The following is a 23,122-nucleotide window of genomic DNA, read 5'->3' as shown; positions in this document are numbered from 1 at the left end:
GCATTACTCGGCATCATGCTGCCTAATGCTATTTGATTTTGATGGCATGTAGCAAGAGTCCAACTGTTGAGCTCTTTTGTTACAGGGTTGAAGCATGTGAAGTGGAAAGCCACATAATTTGCACCTTTTCTACCTTGATGTGCACCATGGGTTAGTGGTTTCAAATGCACAATGAAGTAAGTTTGATTGTTTGAGGTGCATAGTGTGTGATTAATGATAGCATTTTGCACACGCATGCTCACACACACACAAAATAACTTGGCTATTATGTAGGCATATAATCTTTTAAGGTACAATGGCTACACACGAATATCACAAAGCTAGATAGTATGAAATAGAAACTTGCACTTGACGCTCACCACGACGATGTAGATGATTTTTGAAAGACTTCTCCCTATCCACTTTTAACTCATGTGCAATTATATTATTGTGTAGTTATTTTTTGCAAGTAGCCAATGGCAATGCTTCGGTTTTCTTGCACACAGCTGTGTTTTGTAGCATGAAATTTCTCCAATGGATTGGAGAACCACTGAGACTGCCTCACTGTTTTTGCTGTGTGAGTGAGGTTTTGGGTTGCTTTACTGATACTTGCTTGACATAATGAAGATACTGGAAATAAGTTGCTTCAGCACTCTTTGTTCTTATGCTTCATCATCTTCAACATATTCCAGACACCACAAATCCTTCATTGCTTTTTACAAAAATTGGCTCTTATTTTGCAACACTATAAGCACATAGTGATATCACTTCAAGAACAAAATCACAGTGGGAGGAATGAAATCTTTGCCCCACTAGAATGGAATGTCTCTTGTGATACTGGACTACTTTATTGCTTCTAGTGCAGGCATCGATCATGCAACAACATTCTCACATTTCACATTGATATACCGAATGAATACATAAGCCATGCTACACATCTAATGACCTTTACAAGAAACATCTATAAGTGTTTTTCAAGTCCATGATTATAGCCCATGCCACAAGGAAAGAGAGTAGAATACTTCATACACACGGCTCTTCAAGTAACACGTGCAAATCTGTTTCAATGTTTCATATTATTATAAGTCATCTATTTTCTGTTCTTTTGAAATGAGCTCAAGTGCCCTAAAAAACCAACTCTAACCCTGCCTATGTGGCCCCTAGCCACATATTTGAGGATCAGGCTCTAAACATCAGGCTGGCTCATTCAAAAAATTGTGGTTTTTTATCCTTTTAAGAGCAACAAAATTGTAGCTCCGACGATTCCTTCTAGATAAGAGTCATGGGCTGTGTCACCACGCCCCATCTTTCCCTCGCAAAGCACGATGCAGTTTAAACACTTCCCCCTGTCCACCATTTAGTAACCATTTCTCTGTATAACAAGCTGTGAGCTGCCGAAGCAATTTCTCCAAAGTTGACTGAGGTAAAGTTTTAGAGGATGACATGGCTGGGTCTGTTGCCAACACAGCTGAGTTTACTGCATCTGCAACTGCTTCCCTTTGACCAAACATCAAAAGATAACCTACAGGAGATTCCGTAGGACGCTCGTATGCCAACAGAGCGATACAGTCCTGTGTCCAAGATGCAAACATCAATCTCTCTCTCTCTCTCTCTCTCTCTCTCTCTCTCTATATATGTGTACACACACACACACACACACACACACACACACACACACACACATATATATATATATATATATATATATATATATATATATATATATATATGTCCGCCCTGCCAAAGTGGCGAAGTCAATAAAACAGCGCAATGAGATTGCGCCGTTATCCGCCACAGCAGAAAGGCATCCACGTCGCGCCAATAAAAGCGCTTAGCAAGTTCCGCCGAGCCGTTATCCGAGACAACGGACTTCAACAACGAAATCCCGACGTGCATGTCCCCACACACACACACACACACACACACACACACACACATGGAGTGGAGGAATTAACAACAATGCAACTCAACCAGAAGAATGCAGATAAATCTCTCTCTCTCTCTCTCTCTCTCTCTCTCTCTCTCTCTATGTTGGACCACTCCAACTAAAAGAGTCAGATAATAGCCACGAGCACACCTTGAAAGACCTCCAACCCAAGGAGTCATCACGACCTTCAGACACTTGGCTGCATCTAGACACCCATGGATTTATCAGAGACCCACAATATCCCATAGACAGGATTTGAAGAACTGTGTCCACTAGTCAGAGGAGACCACAAGTCACGTGCATGCCTTAATCTGGATGCACATGGACATGACTTTTAGACGCAGTTGGGGAAAAATCAGAAGACTGGAACATCTGAATCCAAAAAGCACCTAAAAATGCCCAAGACATGCACCAATGGTTGGAACTTATATTGGGCATAGTATGAACAGGTTTAATGACATTTATGACTATTTTTGGGGCTGAAAAGTATTGATTGACCAGCATACGACCAGTGTTACGTCCAAGACACGTGCACACTGTTGGCTTCACCGCAAAGGATACTCGGGAATGGATTCTCGACAGTAGTGCTTCCAGCACCTAACTCCTTCTCGTGACTTCTTTCTGGATCTGAAACGGCAATCAAGTTGCATTTTCATTGGCGACAATTCCACAATTCCGATACACAGTGAGGGCCGGATGGAGATCATTCCCGATGGCAGAGGGGGTAAGCATTCCTCACGTGTTCTTTACGTCCCAACACTTGGTTTTCATCTATTGTCAGTGCATGAGGTATGCAAGACTGGCTTCCGGGTGGGGTTTGAGGAGCATTCTATTGCTCTACGGGACCGCGAGACTGGCCAGGTTGTTTGGGAAGGCGGCGTGGAGAATGGTATCTACAAACTCTCCGCACTCTCCTCTTTAACAGGTTCTTGGGTTGGTGACTTGTGGCACTTTCGGTTTGGCCACTTAAATGTGGATGCGTTGCGGCAAGCTTTCCGGGACCAGATGGTGATTGGCTTGCCAGATGTTGGCAGCAAGCAAGGACGTTGCAGTTCTTGCATACGTGGTAGGCAGCACAGGGAATCCTTTCCGAAGCAGGCTTCCAGGAGGGCTTCGAAACCATTGGAGTTGGTACACACTGACTTGTGTGGACCTATGCAGACACCATCCTTGGGAGGTTCTCTATACTTCATGCTGCTGGTTGATGATTGTTCCAGATTCACATGGGTCTATTTCCTTTCTCAGAAGGCCCAAGCCTTTGCTCGGTTCAAGGAGAGGCATGTGATGGTGGAGAAAGAGTCTGGATTGCAGGTGAAATCTCTCCGGGCTGACAAAGGAGGTGAATTTTCTTCAAATGCTTTCGTGAGATTTCGTGCGGAACATGGCATCAAGAGGGAACTAGCCAATACAGGTTCGCCATCAGGCCGTCGAAACGGTCAGTCATTAATGTCAAGTGGGTCTTTAAGACCAAATATGCGTCGGATGGATCGGTGGACAAACACAAAGCCAGACTTATGGCTAAGGATTATGCTCAGTGGCCAAGCATCGACTATGAGGATACCTTTGCACCGGCAGCGAGAATGACCACGATTCGGACTGTTCTTGTCCTTGCTTCTTCTCAGCGGTGGCCCGTGTATCAGATGGATGTCAAATCTGTGTTCCTTAATGGTGACCTGCAGAAGAAGGTATATGTTGAGCAGCCTCTAGGCTTTGTGATTCCAGGATCAAAAGGGATGGTTTACAGGTTAAGGAAGGCCTTGTATGGTCTTAAACAAGCTCCCAGGTCTTCCATGCCCGGACCAAGCACATAGAGATACAATATCACTTTGTTCGTGAGAAGATTTTGGCTGGGCGACATCTTGCTTCTTTATTGCTCCACGGAGGACAATGTGGTGGACCTCTTCACGAAGTCTCTACCTCAGGCTATGCTCCACCGGCACTCCAACTCACTGGGGTTGATTCCACATCCAGGAGCTGAGAGGAAGTGTTAGCAGTCATCTCCTGTCAGTCATCTCCTGTCTGTATATTTACACCGGGCCTCTGTTGTGGGTGTGCCTGCCCGATTTAGGTGTTTTCTCATTTTTCCCCACTCTCCAAATTTTTCCCTATTTTTTTCCTATTTTTCTTCAGGTGTGGGAAGCTGTCCTATGGCTGTTGGCTCATCCAGATGATGGCCGACTGATTCTACTGCCCCCAGGTTGTCCTCTGTAGCTGGCCGACTTGATCTGTGTGCTGGCTGACTGATAGAAGCTGGCCGACTGGAGGGCTGAGCAGGTTGTGGACATCTAGCTGCTGTCGCCTGTCTTTTGTGCAGGCCGACTAGCTGTAGGGGCCATATAAAATGGCCCCTTGCCCCCACACAGTTTGTATTCAGTATTTCGGGATTTCCTAGTGTATATAGCACAGTTACACGCCTCTCTCTCTCCCTCTCCATTGCTGTGTTTTTCTGCAGTGCACTTGCTCTTGTGTTTTCAGATCTTGTCTTCATCTCTGCTGCATATTCTGACAGACTGACACCATGGTGGCTATGCAAGGCTGCCAGGCCAAAGCCAGCCATGCCTGGCTGTGTGGGGCACCCAAGCCAGCCACACCTAGCTGTGCTGTGTGGGTGACGCCTATGGCTAGCCCCTTGATAACACAGGGCAAAAGCACCCAGTCAGCGACACCTACAACCAGGTAGGTGGCGCATATGGTAGCATGGCACATACAGAAGGTCAGGCGCATCGTTGCATTAGTGCAAGAAAGCGCTATTCGTTGTGCAAGCTGGGCAGCAGGGCAGCAGGCAGAGAAGCAGGCCGGTACAGGGCAACGGGCAAAGAGCCGAAAGGTTGGGCAATTATAAAAAGCAAAGAAAGGGTGATAATGGCATGAAGATTAAATGGGAGGGGTGGAGTTAAAAAAACAAAAACAAAACAAAAGCATGGCTAGCTCTTTCTTGTGCTAAAAGTGGAGGGCTTTTATTTTAAGCCTTAGCTTTTTTGGAAAAGCACAAAGCCAACCAAGGGCACATTGTTCTCGGGTTGTGGGACCTGCTTGAGGGTCCATACGATCTCAGATGGTTCTGAGAGTTGCACTAAATCCCTATGAAATATTGTTATATTCTAATATTGCCCCATTCGAATGATATGGTGGGCTGGTCATTTTGGACCAAGTTGTGGGTTGGCCGACATGGCCGACCTACATCCATGCCGACCCTGGGCACTATATATAGACTAGTTTGGCAGCCTTTGTTCATCATCGAGTTCATTGTGTTTAAGCACTCTTGTAACCAAGACATCCGTCCAAAGTCCGTGTAGAATCTAGATCACCATCAAATCCTTTCCCAAAGCATACAAGTGCGTTGACAGCCATCAATTTGTAATCAAAGTTTGCAAGCAATAATATTGTGTTTCCTCTCCACTTCTTCCTACAATTCAGTGCTTTGTATTTTTAACTTACTTGCCCTATAAATTCAGCCTTACCCTCTCATACCTGCAAGTACTGCGTGCTTACCGTGCACCATCTCTACGCCCTAGGTCTCTCAAACCTCAACTTCGCCCTCTCATCCACCCTTATAATGACGGCTCAAGATTGAGCTCAGACTTACACTAACCTAAAGAGATCTCACACGGTCTTCAACGTAGGTACTCTAGGTGTTCTTGAGGATACCTAAGGATTCTAGTACCATGCGTACGGGGGAACCTTACAAGCTATCTTCTAGGTTTTGTGGTCCATTTAGGATTGAAAGGAAGATTAGTGATGTTGCGCATCGCCTAGAACTTCCTCAAGAGATAATGGTTCATCATGTCTTTCATGTCAATCGACTAAAAGCACGATTAGGCAATTCCGAAACCGTTATTCCTATTCGGGAATTAGTTCAGGATGAGTGAATCGTGTATATTTCCCAAATACCCGAAGCGGTCTTGGATCAACGTACTAAGCATTCAAGACGTTATGTGATGATGAGTACTTGGTTAAGTGGTGTGGGAGATCCAAGACAAAGGCTATGAATCCTTGAGGAATCTCAAATCCCAATTCCCCGGCTTCATTCCTGAGGGCATCAATGGTCCTTTAAAGTTAAGGGGGGACGTATGTTACGTCCAGGGCAGGTGCACACTAGCTCAGGGTCAAGGTTCAAGGCCAGACATGCGGCACCTAGTGGGGAGATATCCCTAATGTGGGAAGAGGCTTATAAGTGGAGACATAGTTACAAGTAATTATAGGGTTAGAGCTTTTATAAGAGCACTGGAGCTAATTATAAAGCCTGGGGGCCTTTATAAGTGAAACATAGCATAAGTTATTATGATCATCTAGTCTGACATCATTGAGCATAAGTTATAGGGTGTCTTGGTTGTATGGGACGACAGGTCTTACTATAGGGGAGCTTCTCCAAGGATGGAGTTATTGGCCTCCAAGTCTGAGGCGAGCTAGAGGCCTCTATGGCTAGGATGGATAGTTCAAGAGCTTGGCCATGGAGCACCTTACAACCAGCATGTAAGATGCCTATTTGAAGAAAGATTGAGGGTCATTTATACATACTCTTGTATATTCAAAGGCTGGTAGTTGCTAGTACCATTATATGATGAAATATTTATCTACCATGGATGACACTTGCCTAATAGACCTAGATATGACTCATGCATACTAACATTACATGAAACCGTGAATGATATGTGTAAACTCAGATATTGCAAACCCTAACCCAAGGACCTATGTGACTTGTGGCTGCTTGCAAACCATAACAAACTTTGCTAATGCAAAAACACTGATGGTTGACCAAATGCATGCCCCAACAGTTGGCTAACCTGATGCGTAATTACCCTACCTAGATGCACTTGAATGCTTTAATACCAATGTAACATGCCAACACATGGACATTGGTATGGTTAAACGCCTGTGGAGGAACCAAATGGTCTGATACCAATGTAACATGATAACTATGTGGAAACTTGATTAATTGAGATTGACACTAAGCAAAAAGAGATTAATGCTGATCAACTTTGCAAGTTCACAATAGAAGCCCAGTCTTGTGTACCACTGAAACCGGCCCCTGATAGAAACCAGAGTGCGGTAGACTAGCAGTCACCCATCCAATTGTAGTCTAGATATGAAAACAAAACAAATTGGAGCTAGAGTGCCCAAATCTGAAAACACAGCGACACCTATTGGCCCCAAAGCTTGGCGCCCCTTGCGGTATTTCTTTATTCAATTAAAATAATATGAATGGCTGAGTACAACACAAAGATCAGCCAAGAGTTTACACCTGTATGTCCAATCTGATGGCCCACAATCCCTCTTAGCACAGAGGATCTATGCACACAGATCTGTGTTCCACAATAACACACTGTGCCTCCCTCTGATCAGCCAAGACCACTAAGCAGGCCAGCCATGAGCATACATCTGGCATAACTCAAGTGCATGATACATCATCTCAGCTCATACATACATATGCTGTCCAAACTCTGTCTCAACCCTTGTCAATCTGCCATACCCCTCCTCTCACAAGGGGCCAGATAACTCATATCTGCAACAGACATCAAGCAGTAGAAAGAGAGATAGATGAACAGAAACGGAGCTTACCAAATTCAGCTCGTGAAACAGCACTGGAGGAAGCAACGGTACCAATCTATACTTGCAGGAACTTGTTTCCACAACCCTGCTTCACATATGTGCACGTACTTGCCTGTACCTTCCTCCTTGTGTTCACCTCTATGCTGTCTTTGAAAGTACAGATCTGAAAAACAGCCACGTACCCGTCTGTACTATCTCGGGATACGTGCCAAGAGTCGTACTTGCACAAGCAGCCAGCTGTCCTGATTCTGGTCGCCTGAATCTGTGTAACCAGGCCTGTCCAGCAACTGTCTGCACCGCCTGCAGCAACTGTACTTGCTGTACCTGGCTGTCCGTACACTGTACGGCAGCCGTACAGTACTGTACTTGCTGAAAACTTGTCTGTACAGCCTGTACAGGTCCTGTGCGCAGCCAGTCCAACAGTGAAGAAGACCCACAGCCTGTACCAGAGAGAGAAAGAGAGTGTACTTGCACAGATCTGGCCGTACAGTGCTGTACGGCTGATTTACACTCAGAAAAACAGCAACAGCCCTCCAAAATCTGCAGTCGACTTGCTCTTCCACTTCTCCACGCTTGTGTACATGCGCTTGAAGGATCCTCCACGACTCCTTTCCCAAAAGCTAGAGAGAGAGGGAGGAGAGAGAAGCACTACTCCAAAAGTGGAGTGGCCCTCCTCCCCAAAATAATCCCTAGGGCCCCAAACTTTAATAAGTCCCTAGGGCCACTAAGGCCTAAGGGCAAACTTTAATAAACATTAAAGTTTAATGTTTCTAGTTCCCCCCTTCACACCTAGGGATGTCCACACATCTTAAACTCTGTCCGGGCACCCCCCATGTGAATCATAAAATATTCTGACTCTGCAATCACCATGCCCACACTTGTACTGTTCCATTTTCACAGGGCCATGACATACCCCCCTCTTGAAAAATGGCAAGCGTCCTCGATTGCATTCTAGTGATGCATCAAAATATCCAAAGTGAAATATACAATATGGCAAGATCAGCGTCCCAATCTCTCTAAGCCATACACATGTATCATCATTCACTGCAAACCAATGGCATAGTAATAGTCCAAGTTGTATACCACTGTGAACCATACATATCCACAAAAATCTCATGTGACTAGTACACATATATCATAGAAGTCCCATAAACAGATGTACTGTCAGCCTCAGTACCTTCGGGTGAGATAAAAACTGCACCAAGCGACCTCTAGATGTCATCTGAGCCTGTCTGTAACAAGGGAGTGGAGGTGCTACCCCCCTCTTGAGCATCAGGTAATGCTCCAGACCCATGCTCTGCTGAACCTGAATGAGCCACAATAAGAGTCGGCTCTAACTCAAAGGCATCGAGATAAAGCTGCAAAACCTGAGGTGAATCTGTTAAGTCACCTTCCTCCATCCACTTCGCATCCATCGATGAATAGTTCTTGAACTTCACAAGATAGCGACGGGAAACTTTACCTCGTACCTTCCTTTCTTTATGTGCCAGTATCTGCTCTGGAATCAGAACCTCATCAAGTTCCTCAACTTCCGGCTGAGCCTCATCTGATACATCCTCAGGCACATCCCCACGGAAAGGTCTAAGAAGACTCACGTGAAAAGCATTGTGAATCCTCCAGTGATCTGGTAACTTCAAACGATAGGTTACCTCACCAATCTTTTCCAAAACCTGAAAAGGCCCATAATATCGCATGCTCAACTTAGGGAATAAGCGCTCTTTACCCTTCATCTTCTTGAGTCTAGCCTTTTCAAAGCACAAAAGAACCCAATCACCCAATGCAAACTGTAAATCACGTCTGTGACGGTCTGCGGCTTTCTTTTGCTTCTGCTGAGTTTTCTGGAGGGCCAACTTAACTCTCCGATAAGCTTCGTCCAAGCTCTCCACATACTGATCGGCCTCAAAGATCTTATCCTTTGTATGCAAAATGGGTGGTACCTTCTTCCCTCCTTCTACAATCTCGAAAGGCGCCTTGCCTGTCGAGCTATGTACAGTGTTGTTATATGCTAACTCCACCAAAGGAAGATACTTTTCCCATTGTTGCTTGTGCTCTGACACATAACATTTGAGAAGATCCAACACTGTAGAGTTAGCCTCTTCTGACTGACCATCTGTCTGTGGATGAAATGACGATGAAAACTTGAGAGTTGTACCCATGTTGTCGAACAACCCTCTCCAAAACAAACTTGTCATCCGTGGATCACGGTCACTGATGATAGACGTAGGCAAGCCATGATACTTGAAGATGTTCGCCATGAACAACTTCACCATATGATCCACTTTAATTGTCTTCCGCACGGGAATGAAATGAGCCTGCTTACTGAACCTGCATATGATAGTCCAGATGCCATCATTTCCCGTTTGAGTCCGTGGAAGATCAAATACAAAATCCATGGCAATGCTCTCCCAAGGTCTATCCGGAATAGGTAAAGGCTGTAATAACCCTGGTGTCTTCTGACGGTCAAACTTTACCTTCTGACATACGATGCATTGCCTCACAAAAGCATCAACATCTCTTCTCAAGGTTGGCCAATAAAAGAAAGTCTCCACTGCTTTGACCGTGGCGTCAATACCTCTATGACCTGCATACGGTGGAGCATGACTTTCAATCATAACCTTGAGTCGCAATGGCCTGGTAACACACAGTCTGCCATGCATCAATAAAAACCCATCTCTGAGAGTATAGTGCTCATGCCACTGACCCTCAGACATCTGATCATACAACCTTTCAAAATCCTCATCATGGACATACTGCTCTTTCATTTCATCAAGCTCATGATGATAAGCAAGTGAAACTGCAGAGACTTGTGGCTTGCGTGACAAAGCATCTGCCACTACATTCTTTTTGCCTTCCACATGCACAATCTGGAAGTGAAACATTGACAAAAAGTTTGCCCGACGCATATGCTTCTCTGAAAGCTTAGTCTGCGTGAGGAAATAACGCAAGGTCTGATGATCTGTCTGTACAGTGAAATCAGCCCCAAGCAAGTAGTGTTTCCATGTAGAAAGAGCGTGAATTACAGCCAACATCTCTTTCTCATACACCTGTAAATGCTTCTCAGCATCTTGCAAAACTCTACTCTCATAGGCTATGACATGTCCCTCTTGCATGAGAACTGCACCAATGCTGCTTCCACATGCATCACACTGGACAACAAAAGCCTTTCGGAGGTCCGGTAACACCAATACTGGGTCCGAAGTAAGCTTTTCTTTGAGCTTTTTGAATGCTGTAATTTCCCGATCAGCCCATCTACACGGAGTTGCTTTCTTCGTCAAAGCATGAAGAGGCGAAGCAATTTCAGCAAAGTGCCGTATGTAACGCCTGTAATAGGAACACAATCCTAGAAAGCTGCGTACATCATGCACGGTCCTCAAAGCTGGCCAATTAAGTATTGCTTCTACCTTGGCTGGATCCATACGGACTCCATGACCAGACACAATATGCCCCAAGAAATGTATCTCCTGCAAGAAAAACTCACTCTTCTTGCCATTAACCACCAACCTATGGTTTCTGAGTTCTGCAAACACAATGGCCAAATGCCTTCTATGCTCTTCCTCAGTTCGTGAATGCACAATCATATCATCAAAGAATGTGCCCACAAACTCTCTATGAGGTCTGAAAATCCTGTCCATCATTCTGTTAAATGTGGCAGGTGCATTCGTTAAACCAAAGGGCATAACCAAGAACTCATACAACCCAAACGTGGTTCGGAATGCTGTCTTATGCACATCCTCGGGTCTAATTCGTATCTGATGATACCCGCTTTTCAAGTCAATACGACTAAAAACTGTGGAGCCCTGTAAGCGGTCCAAAATGTCATCGGTATGGGGAATCGATTCTTGATGGTATTCTTGTTCAGCGCCCTGTAATCTATACACATGCGCCAAGAACCATCCTTCTTCTGCACTAAGAGCACAGGTGAGCAAAAGAGTGATGAGCTAGGCTGTATCAACCCTTTATTCAAAAGCTCCTGCACCTGACTCATAATCTCTTCCTGTTGGGCTGCACTAACACGGTACGGCGGTCTATTCGGTGGAGTACTTCCAGGAATTAGATCTATGGCATGATCTTCTGGCCTCTCAGGAGGTAATTCTCCTGGCAATGACTCGGAAAAACATTCTTGAAACCCACTTAAGAAATCAATCTTGTCCTTATCTAACATAGACAAATTAGACTTAGACTCATCATCCTGTGCATCCTTTACATAAATCAAGTATGCGGAAAGATGCTTTTTCATTACTGATGAAATCGCCGAAGCGGATACAATAGGAACAGATTTCCCTTTGAGTTTTACATCCAATACATGCTCTTTCCCTCTATGAGTCAGAGTAATTTTCCTATTGTAAGTATCCACCACCGCATGTACCCTGTGGCACCATGGCATCCCCAACAAAACATCACAACCATCCAAAGGCATGATGAAACACTCTTCGCTGTCCACATAACCCTGCAAATGAAGTCCAAGCTTCCCAATAATAGGAGTAACGGGTTCTGCATACCCTGGACAAGCCATATTTGCCTCATGTAACGGCCCCATCTTCTCTGCACGAATCCCCAATCGGCCAGCCAAATCTAGTGAAATGAAGTTGGCTCTAGCACCTGTGTCAAAGAAGATCAAAGCATTCTGATCTCTCACTTTGCCCCATGCCCTGCACAACTCTGTAGCTTCACCACCTATAGCTGCTCCCCCACAAGATCAGGAACTAAGCCTGCAGAAGGCTTTGGTTTCTTTGGCTTAGGCTCTCCTTTATTGTCAGGGTCCTTTTGGGACTTTCTTTTGGGACAATTGAATGACATATGCCCCTCTTCAGTACAGTAAAAACACTTTTGAGCATCTCTCAAAGCCTGTCTTTCCTCAGAAGTCCTCTTGGGCATTGGCAACTTCTTATACTTTGTCTCTGAAGACCCTTTAGCATCACGAGAAGCATGCCCAAATTTTTCAGCTTTCTTGCTCAATTTCTTACTGCCTTTAAACCCAGATGAACCACCTGTGAGTAACGCATTAGCTGTCATAGCATTTTCAATCATCTGTGACATGTTCGTTACTCTTGTCTTGATACAATAATCTCGTACCTCCTTGGGCAGCCCACAACAATACTTCTCTACCTGCTCAAATAATGGCACGGCACGATAAGAAGTCACTGGGAGTAGAGCTTCCCAAAACTTCTTGTTATAATCCTCCAAACTATCACACTTTGAAGCATCCATCTTGTGCCATGCGGTCATAACATCCACCTCAAATGTAGATGTGAGCCATACGGAAGAGAAAACCTGTTTGAATTGGACCCATGTGGTGGGTGCTATGCCCTGCAAAAGAAGAGTAGACCACCACTGCAAAGCATTGCCCTTGAGTAAAGTGGCAGCTTTCCTCACCTTAGAGGACTCTGTGTAATTCCCACCAGAAAAAGCAGCATCAAACTGCTGTAAAAAGGTAAGTGCCTTCAATTTATCCTTGGCCCCACTGAAAGTATCAAACTTCACTGCAGCTCCCCCTTCCTTGTAATCCTTCGCCTTTCCCATAGGCGTTAGATTATCATATGGAAGTGGTTTCGCAAGATTGCTGCCCCCAACATTCATACCCATCATTGGGTCAACATTTCCCATTCCCACACCAGGCATACCATACATTCCAGCCATGTTTCCAAACATTCCATTATGCATACCTGGCTGCATACCACCAAACATATTGCCTTGCATCCCAGGTTGCATGCCTGCAAACATATTTCCTTGCATATCGGACTGCATACCACCATACATATTCCCTTGCATGCCAGGCTGAAAATTGGCTCCAAAAGACCCATACATACCCATGCCTCCCTGAGGATAACCCCCAGTCATGGATTGGAACACCGAACCACCACCAAAATAACCTGGATGTATATTCTACTGAGGAATAGGTGGCTGTCCATAGAAGGAACTCTGAGAGTTTGCACCATAAGCATGCTGCATGTTCGGAAACTGGCCAAAAGATGGTTCCTGTGGGATGGCACCACTATGACCCTGAGGAAGATTCTTTGAACGAACCTTCTTCCTCTTTCTCTGGGACCCTGTGCGGGGCTCTGTGTGAGATCTCATAAATTCAACAAATCTCTCACTCTGTGTGAGCTGCATAAAAGCATCCATAACACTAGCCAAGCGATCTTTTAACCGAGCATCATCATCCTCTTTACCATGCACATCTTATGGCTGTGTTACATCCTCATAAGGCTCAACATCTGCAGCCTGTTCTCCTGCAAAAATATCCTCAGATACATCTCTCTCAGGAGAAGTCTCTTGCTCTTCTTCTTCATGATAGAAGTACTCATCCTCTGTATCAAAAATGATTGCTGAATTTTCAGCGATGGCTTTCTTCAAAGCAACCACGAGCTCACCCCCTTCAGAAAGTTGATGATTGGTCCCGGGGACGGAACCTTGAAACCGGCCCCTGATAGAAACCAGAGTGCGGTAGACTAGCAGTCACCCGTCCAATTGTAGTCTAGATATGAAAACAAAACAGATTGGAGCTAGAGTGCCCAAATCTGAAAACACAGCGACACCACAGCCAGTCCAGCAGTGAAGAAGACCCATAGCCTGTACCAGAGAGAGAGAAAGAGAGTGTACTTGCACAGATCTGGCTGTACAGTGCTGTACGGCTAATTTACACTCAGAAAAACAGCAACAGCCCTCCAAAATCTGCAATCGACTTGCTCTTCCACTTCTCCACGCTTGTGTACATGCGCTTGAAGAATCCTCCACGACTCCTTTCCCAAAAGCTAGAGAGAGAGGGAGGAGAGAGAAGCACTACTCCAAAAGTGGAGTGGCCCTCCTCCCCAAAATAATCCCTAGGGCCCCAAACTTTAATAAGTCCCTAGGGCCACTAAGGCCTAGGGGCAAACTTTAATAAACATTAAAGTTTAATGTTTCTAGTTCCCCCCTTCACACCTAGGGATGTCCACACATCTTAAACTCTGTCCGGGCACCCCCCATGTGAATCATAAAATATTCTGACTCTGCAATCACCATGCCCACACTTGTACTGTTCCATTTTCACAAGGCCATGACAACCACCTTCGAGAACAGATTCGCAACCAGTTTTATGAGAGCTTGGGGTCACCCCAAGCCAACCCTCCAGCAGATCCCCGCCACCTCGGACAAGAAGAGACTCCGTTAGCCGCTAACATGGAACTGCCTCTTCAAGATGCCTAGCGGTAACCCTTTGGGCACACGTTCTGGGGCGCCCTCAATTTTGGCCCAGCCCAATCTCTTGGCAAGTGGACTAGCTTCAAGTGGCTTCCGTACCACACTCGCGATAGACACCTCACGGAGACCAGAGGCAAAGAGCAGATAGTCCTCGCCATCAACTCAGCCATCCGACCCAACTGGTAGACCCCCCTCTTGGACCCCTCCCTCAATTGTTGGGAGCTTTCACGCTCACGACATCCCCTTGGTGGTTCTGGGCTCAAACGGGGTGATCAGCTCTCATTTTCTCAATCAGATGTCATGGTCGTTTAACCTTTTCCCCAACAGAGGACTTCAGTGGTGGCTCACTTAAGAGGCTCCAGATCATGGGCTTCCATAAGCACCACTGGCACATTCACACCCCCCGGACTGCTAGGAGGTAGCTTGAGACACGTCCTCGAAACTCTAGTTCTGGGATGGCCGGCCCTTGGACGCAGATTCAATGGGACCCACACGGGTGGGTGTCACCGCATTGCATGTTTTACAACAGGCGGAAACCCTAACCCTAATTTTCAAGATTGTCAAAATGAAGATCTCATTGAGAGGAGCAACTTTGTCTCTTACAGCATCTTCAAATTCAGAGTGGTTTGAGAGATTTTTAGAAGGATGACTTTTCACATAAAAAGTCAATAAAGTTGCCTTTTGGTTGCTTTGTAAAAGCAAGTTACTTTTTAAAAGTGCTTTTTAAAATCAAAACTTGCTTTAAAGCAAGCCTAAGCCGGCTCTATATAAGTGAGGCATGAGGGAGAGCTCTTGTGACAGCCACACTATGGTGTGCAGGAGTGCTCCTAGCCAAGGATACTTGGAGTGAGACCGGTGAAGTTGTAAACCAACTTTCTGAAGAGTAAAGAAATACCTGTGGGGGCATCAGAGCGGTTTGGGGCCACCACTTCCCTTGTGTAAGAGCAATCTAGCTCCCCTTGTCTACATTCTCTCTCTATTTTCTCTCTGTTCAAGTTAAAGTGATTTAAATTATCTTTAAGCGCTTGTGTGTAGTGAAGTTTTTGTCTACCACCCATTAGTTTTATTGAAGGCCGGTTTCAATGGGAGTGGACTATAGACGACAAGTTCTAAACCATTTTATTGTATTTATATATAAAATTTATGAAACCTCTGCGTTTTTAGCCGAAAGACGAAACATTGTCCCAAAACCTCAAAAACCCCGAAAGGTTTTTGGTGACTATGCTTCCGTAGGTGGGCAACACGCAGCTCCCTGGCCCCCCATACCTTGGCACGAAATAGGGGAAGTCCACTTGGGCGGCCAAATGCTGACACAAGGCTACTCTAAACAAGGACCTTTGGGCTCACTCGTGGAACCAAGAGCAGCAACATGATCTAACTCGAACTTCTATTAGAACTTCCCTTGATCCTCCTCACATACCATATTGGAGCGCCCATTCATGGCAGCATCAAAGAGATCATGAGCATCTTGATCGACGCACCAAACCACACCAAATGAGAATACCCTCATAATTAGAGACAACCCCCATCGCACCCAAGGCATCGTTATTGACAAATCACCAAAACTTTAAAACGCATCCCTATCTACGAACGCTCCCCAGCATTCTACAAATTCACAAGCAATGCTTAACACCCCAAAATAAAAAAATCAGCCACACAAATCATTTCTCATCCATCAAGAAGGCAGAGTATGAACGGCATAAACAAATGGTTAAGGACAACCTTTAATCTTCATAATTGTACCAAATGAATCTTCAAGCAAAGAATCATGCTGGTGACATCCCCCCATCTTCAAAACATGTGACCTAAACTCAAAAACTTCCCGAAGTAAGCATATTGTTGTTCCAACTTAAAAACAAACTCTCACCTTTCTACCTTCATAAAAGCAAGCCCTAAATCTTGAAGTGCAAGCGAGAGCTGTTAGCCCCACCGCCCCCCCCACCCCCCCGCCCGCCTTTGCCCTCTCCACCCCATCACCCCCTTCCACACGTTGCCTGCCCTCTCCACCTCTCTTGCTTGCACACTACCCCCCTCCCATTCCTCTTGCCTGTGCTCCTGCCCCCATTCGCATCCCACCACCCCTGTTTCCCACCTCCTGCCCACCCTCCTCCTCCTCCTCCATAGATAGAGCACCTCTTTCTGTTTTTTACCTTTTCCACCTTGCCGCCTCTGCTTATCTTCTCCCTCGCCTACTGGCCGCTCCGCCTCCCATCCTTTATCTCCTTTCAAGCCCCCCCCCCCCTTCCCCCCCCCCCCCCCAACCCTAAGTGTTTTCTCAAGGCAAGTTTTCAGTTCTCAAGCAGCTCTTCCTCTTGGGATGTTTTGGCCTCTTCTGATCTTGAACCCCCAGGAGGACTCCATGGCAGCCGCTCCGTCATCCCCGACCAAGGCTACCATACCTTGCCTCTCTTTTTTTTTTTTTTTCAGAAAGGACACTTCTATTAAGTATGAAAAATTTTACAAAATGGAGATTTCACACCAAGCAAGGTGGAGATCTCAACCAATCAGGAGCCCTGTCCTACCAATAGGGTCTCGAATGAGAGGATGTGAGAAAGATACCAATGTCCCACTCTCTCATAAACTGGGCGCGCTTCCTCTCCGCAGCCCTCGAAGATCCCTGGATTCTAGCCCAGGTAACCATAATGGACCCCTTGCCTCTCCTTTTCAAAAATGGACCTCCAGCTCCTCGCTTCAACAGTCGCATCAATAGAGGACTCCACGTTGGTATGTAAGATCGTTGGTAGCCTCCTTGGCGCGCAGACAACTTACGGATCTATTGACAAGCTAGCCTCCTTGGCACGCCTGGAAAGATTACTGATATTCATCCTTTGGGACGTGGCTACAACCAACTTGAGTTTGACTCACCAATCGCGTCGGACAGAGTCGTGCAGCTGAGCCTTGTCACACTACGTACGACCCACGTCTTCTTCATGAGGTGGAAGCACAGCTCGATCCAGCATCTGACCCTCTGGCTAACGTTTCACGCTTTCCCGTCACAAACTACTTCCCATGCCTTAGGAAGAAATACCTTCCTCTCGTCTCAGTAATAATAGGCGGTGCTATCGGGAGAGCGATGGAGTCCCTCTCCACCGCCGCTTCGGTTCTTGCTCGGGTGGCCAGGATTCCCTCTGTTCATATTGGCAGAGCCTATCCAGAGACAGTGCGATATGCCATATCTCTTGCTTGCACGCTGCCCCCTGTTGGGTAGGAGGGAAGCTAGCCTGCACACACACACACACACACACACACACACAACCTCAAGCAAAGAGAAACGTGAGAGTGCAGGAAAAGATGTACTCAATAATGATATGAAATGAAAGTACAAGTGAGTACTAAGAGGCCTAGGGCTAAGTGCCCAACACACATAAGTGTGTTCTCACGGGGAAAAAACCTGTGTCCAATCACAAGGAAAAAATGCCCGTGAGTAAGCTCGGTTCACACCTGAACTAGCCGGGAGTGGACATGACCAACAAACCCCCCTCAAGTGAATGGTGTGAACGGGTAGCAACAGGGTGATAAAGCTGTGAATGCTGCCCTGCACTATGCTCCACAGTAAGAGTGAACTGCAATGCCAATGGAAAAAAGCAAGCACTATATGACCGGGAAAAGGAGAATCCCCAATGCCATAGCACTAATGCTAGAGCACAGTAGTACATAAATGCATCACCAGAAATGCATGGCAAAGATCATGTGGACATCAACTGCATCAAATCAAGAGGCATCGCATAATACCCCCCTAAAGGCAAGTACCAAATGCCAAGCTGAACTGCATGTAATCCACATCAATGCTTTGTAACTGCACCAGTGATAAGCATAAGAAGAGGTTGCTGATATACGCATGTGTAAAGGCAACAGGATCCAGAAGTCATGCCTGTGAGACATGCAATGTAAACTGCAAGAGTGAAACTCATCAATGGAGGATCCAATGAGGAAAAATCAGCAATGGTAGGGCTGATAAAAGTAAAAACTCAGCAATGGGAGAAGCTGAAAATGGGGAGAAAAAGTGGGGGCTCGAGGGGGGTATCAGCCAATGTTATGAGAGGATAGCTAAACTCTCAGCGATGCGATGATCAGTGGCATATATGGCAAGTGTAAAGATGCATAATACCACGATGAATAATATACATGTGTCATGTCAAAACCATGAGGGCAAGCCAACACTGGCCAAGTGTGTAAAAGGCACTCCCAGTAAACATCACATGTGAGATTCAACAATGGGAGAAGCTGAAAATGGGGAGAAAAAGTGGGGGCTCGAGGCGGGCATCAACCAATGCTATGAGAGGATAGGTAATGAAACGAGACCCAAGCAGGGGTCACCCCTTCCTGGACTCACTTCTCCAGTTAGCACTTTAATATACACTCTTAAAAGACAATAGCACAAGACAAAATAGCAAAAAGTAATTAACAACTCTGAGCATAGATAGATGACACCACACTGAGGCCGGAACGGCCGGCCCCCCCCCAAGGAAATGATATTATTACTTGGGAGAATTTGTTACAAGTACACGGGCCCAAGGCCAGATTTCCAATAAGCAATGCACAATGAAAACAAAGTATCAAACCCAAACATGTTTGTTGATGCCGAGTCTGCAGTCACCAAGGGCTGCCCCGTCCATAGCACCTTCCAGAGTCACACTTCGCGTGCAATCCACCCGTCCCTGGCACTACGGATCACGCCGTGCCAGTCCTAGCGATGATGCACCCTCACGGAGTTGACTCGGTGAATGGAAGAGGAGTCCAGACATAGGAGAGCAGGAGAATTCCTCATTCTTCGCGATGAAAATCTTCTGGAGCCACCGTACCTGCTGTTGTACCTGCTGTACCTGCTGTACGACCAGAATCAGCAATTAATGAAGGTACTGTACCTGCTGTACCTGCTGTACCTGCTGGTGTACCTGCTGTACGACCAGAATCAGCAATTAATGAAGGTACTGTACCTGTTGTGCCTGCTGTACCTGCTGGTGTACCTGTTGTACCTGCTGTACGACCAGAATCAGCAATTAATGAAGGTACTGTACCTGCTGTACCTGCTGTACCTGCTGGTGTACCTGCTGTACCTGCTGTACGACCAGAATCAGCAATTAATGAAGATACTGTACCTGCTGTACCTGCTGGTGTACCTGCTGTACCTGCTGTACGACCAGAATCAGCAATTAATGAAGGTACTGTACCTGCTGTACCTACTGTACGACCAGTTTCATGAGAACAATGAGTGCTCCAGCCTGTTTTCTCTAAATCCCAGCCAACAATTGTGTTTTCCTTCCTCCAAAATGCAAGGGAGAGGGCTGGAAGTGAGGCGCCTTCCTCCCATGCAAAAGATTGGGTGTGGTAGGTGGGGTAGGTGGCCAACCCCCACCCCACATGCTATAAAAGGGTGCCCAGGCCAAAAGAGGGTGCCCACACTTATAAAGTGTCCACCTACTTTTAATGAAGTATGAAACCTGTAAGTTATAAGGCTTATAACTTAAAACTCTTATTTAAATAAGGATTTCCCACCTGTTCACACGCCACAAAACCTGTCAGAAGACAAGGCATTCCACGGCTCACGGGAGGGCGTCCCCGACCCCTGAGCTAGACACACATGTCAGGCATGCAAACGAAACCAGTTCACGCGAAAACATTTCAAAGGCAGGCAAACATGAGTGCACAATGCAACATTGTTAAAGGATAATCTCCGTTCATGTACTTGCACAATACTTGACATTTCCGGGCACAAACAGGCCCACCGGAAAGTCAATTCCAGGTACACACACAGTGTACAATCCACCCGTCCCTGGCACTACGAATCACGCCGTGCCAGTCCTAGCGGTGGTAATCCAGAAACATACACCGTGTGCAATCCACCCGTCCCTGGCACTACGAATCACGCCGTGCCAGTCCTAGCGATGGAGCACCACTACAGAGTATGCTCATCCAGAGCCCAAAGCTCACACAAGAAGATAAGAGGACCATTAGATAGCTCAATGGTGACAGGTAAACTCTCAACGATGCCATGATCAGTGGCATGTATGGCAAGTGTAAAGATGCATAATCCCACAATGAATAATATACATGTGACATGTCAAAACCATGAGGGCAAGCCAACAATGGCCAAGTGTGTAAAAGGCACTCCCAGTAAACATCACATGTGAGAAAGTGACAATGTCAACACTGTAGAAACAATCCCACTCCAAGAGAAAACAGTATAATTTCTTTTTTTCACTCTCAATATGCTTCCTGCATTCCTCTATGGTGTGCCCTGTTTTCCTACAATAATTACAGCGTTTTTTCTTTTCAAGCTTGTTCTCTGTCTTGGGAGGATCCGATGGGCTAGGTTTAGGACCAGATCTATTCCCACGAAAGGGAGCAGCCATTGCTGACTCAACAGACATCATGTTGTTCCTGTTGGAACAAGATTGCTCTTCACTGAGCAAGAGAGTCACAAGGTTGTCAAAAGTGACCGCATTAGGTGCATTGCCAGCCAACAACCGCAAAGTGGTGCCAAATGTCTGATAAGAGTCGGGCATATTACGCAAAAATGTCTGAACAAGATAGCCATCTGTCAAGACCTCATCAATGTTAATGAGATGCTCTCGTAGGTCTTTCACATGCGTAAGGTACTGATCGATAGAGTCACCTTCAAGCATGCGGTCAGTCTCAAGCTTGCCCCGAAAGGTAAGCTACACGAGCCTCATTGCGACCTGAATACAACCCCGCCAAGGTATCCCAAGCACCCTCTGCAGTGGTGCAGGAACAAATGTGTGGAATGATATGCCTACGGCACGAGAGAGCAATCAATGCATGGGCCTGAGCATCCCTACCATCCCAAGTACGTTGCTGCTGAGTAGGAGGTAGACCTGCAGGAGGGTGAGCGGGAATCACTTCACCTTCCGCTGGAGCAGGTGCAAGAGGACGCTCCTCAGTGCCATCCACATATAGCCATACATTCTTGGCAACCAAAACATGATGCATCATATAAGCCCACATAGGGTAGTTATCCCCATTGAGCTTGTACTCTTGAGATAGCATTCCAAAGAGGTCATTATTACTGTTGGCCATGATAACACAGAAAATCTGTCACAAGTCACTACAAGTAGGCAATGCCCAACAAAACCGTAAGAATGCGAGAGATAAATAACGGGATAATCAATGGACTGAAAGGGAAGTACTTCACCACGAGAAATACATATGCATGTCCCAAATTTGCAAGTGTACTGCACGATGATGCAAATCTGTCAAAGTGTCCACAATGGCATACATATACTGCAACAAACCACAAATGTATACATGTGCCGTGAAAAACACGATCAACTGACACCTGTAAAAAGTTGCAAGTGCGCAAATCCTCGCAAAATCAAAGGTAAATTAGTCGAATGCTCCAAAAATGGGCTCAATGTAGAAAAGCCCTAATTTTTAGGTAGCCACCACAATTAGACCAAATCTGAACCGGATCTGCACCTATAAAGCTGCTAAAGCAATTGTCACCTGTACCAAATGCTATAATGCCCAAAAATTGGGGCAAATGCCCCAATGCCAAGCAAATGTGCGTGTAATACCCAAAAAATTGGAGGAAATGCCCCAATGCCGACCAAATGTGCTTGTAATACCCAAAATTGCCTGCATATAGTGCCAATTTCTGCAAAATCCCCAAATTTCTAGTGCAATTATGCACCAAATTTGCTGAAATCAATGCCAATGTTGCAATTGCAAGCTCAATGGTGAAAACCCCAACTTTCAACAGGCAATGTGTGCAATTTCAAGTCAAAAATTTACAAATCCCACAAACCTTGCAGAAGGTGAAGTTGACGTAGATCTGACACGTGCACATCTGATAGGCGTCGTACGACGGCGATACAAGGCGCTCAAAGTCGTACGTCGGCAGGGCGACGCACAGATCTGGGCAATGTTGGACGCCCAAGCGGCGTACGGCGGCGCAGGCGGCTGAGGCGCACAGATTTGTGAGGGCGACGACAAAGGCGCACAGATCCAACAAGGCGACGGGCGGATCTAAGCTGCGAACGCAGATCTAAAGGCGGCGACGTCACACAGCACAGATCTGACCGACGTCAACGACGGCGGCGGCTCACGCAGAGAGCGGCGCAGATTTGAGCGACAGCGATGGTGGCGCACGCAGATCTGACAGGCGGCTGAGCATAGTGGCGGCGGCACAAGTGGCAGTGGGGCAAATCTGAAGGTTCGACAGTAGAAGCCGCTGAGGGCGGCGGCGGGCAGCTGAGGGCGGCGGCGGGGCGGCTGAGGGAGAAACCCTAACCCTAAACAACAAAACCCTAATGCCAATAGGCTAAAGCTCAAGCTCTGATACCAATGTTGGGTAGGAGGGAAGCTAGCCTGCACAAACACACACACACACACACACACACACACACACACACAACCTCAAGCACAGAGAAATGTGAGTGCTGGAAAAGATGTACTCAATAATGATATGAAATGAAAGTACAAGTGAGTACTAAAAGGCCTAGGGCTAAGTGCCCAACACACATAAGT

The 23,122-nt window shown here is 46.2% G+C and overlaps 1 protein-coding gene across 4 annotated transcripts in view; it reads right to left on the bottom strand.

The window, feature by feature from the left end:
* Nucleotides 1–854: 854 nt before the first annotated feature.
* The window catches only part of LOC147610415 (ran-binding protein M homolog), a 93,559-nt gene continuing 71,291 nt past the window's right edge, over nt 855–23,122 (bottom strand). For all 4 annotated transcript variants that reach the window (XM_086786642.1, XM_086786645.1, XM_086786643.1 and 1 more), the window contains one exon: nt 855–1,550. In XM_086786642.1, coding sequence (XP_086642768.1) covers nt 1,272–1,550 — 279 coding nt within the window. In that variant the 3' untranslated portion in view covers nt 855–1,271. The remainder of the gene's footprint in view (nt 1,551–23,122) is intronic.

Source organism: Cibotium barometz, chromosome 49, assembly GCF_041138505.1.
Source record: "Cibotium barometz isolate CiBa-2024 chromosome 49, ASM4113850v1, whole genome shotgun sequence".
NCBI classification, from domain to species: domain Eukaryota; kingdom Viridiplantae; phylum Streptophyta; class Polypodiopsida; order Cyatheales; family Cibotiaceae; genus Cibotium; species Cibotium barometz.
The sequence above is the reverse complement of the archived record's forward strand: the minus strand, read 5'-3'. Positions and strand labels throughout refer to the sequence as shown.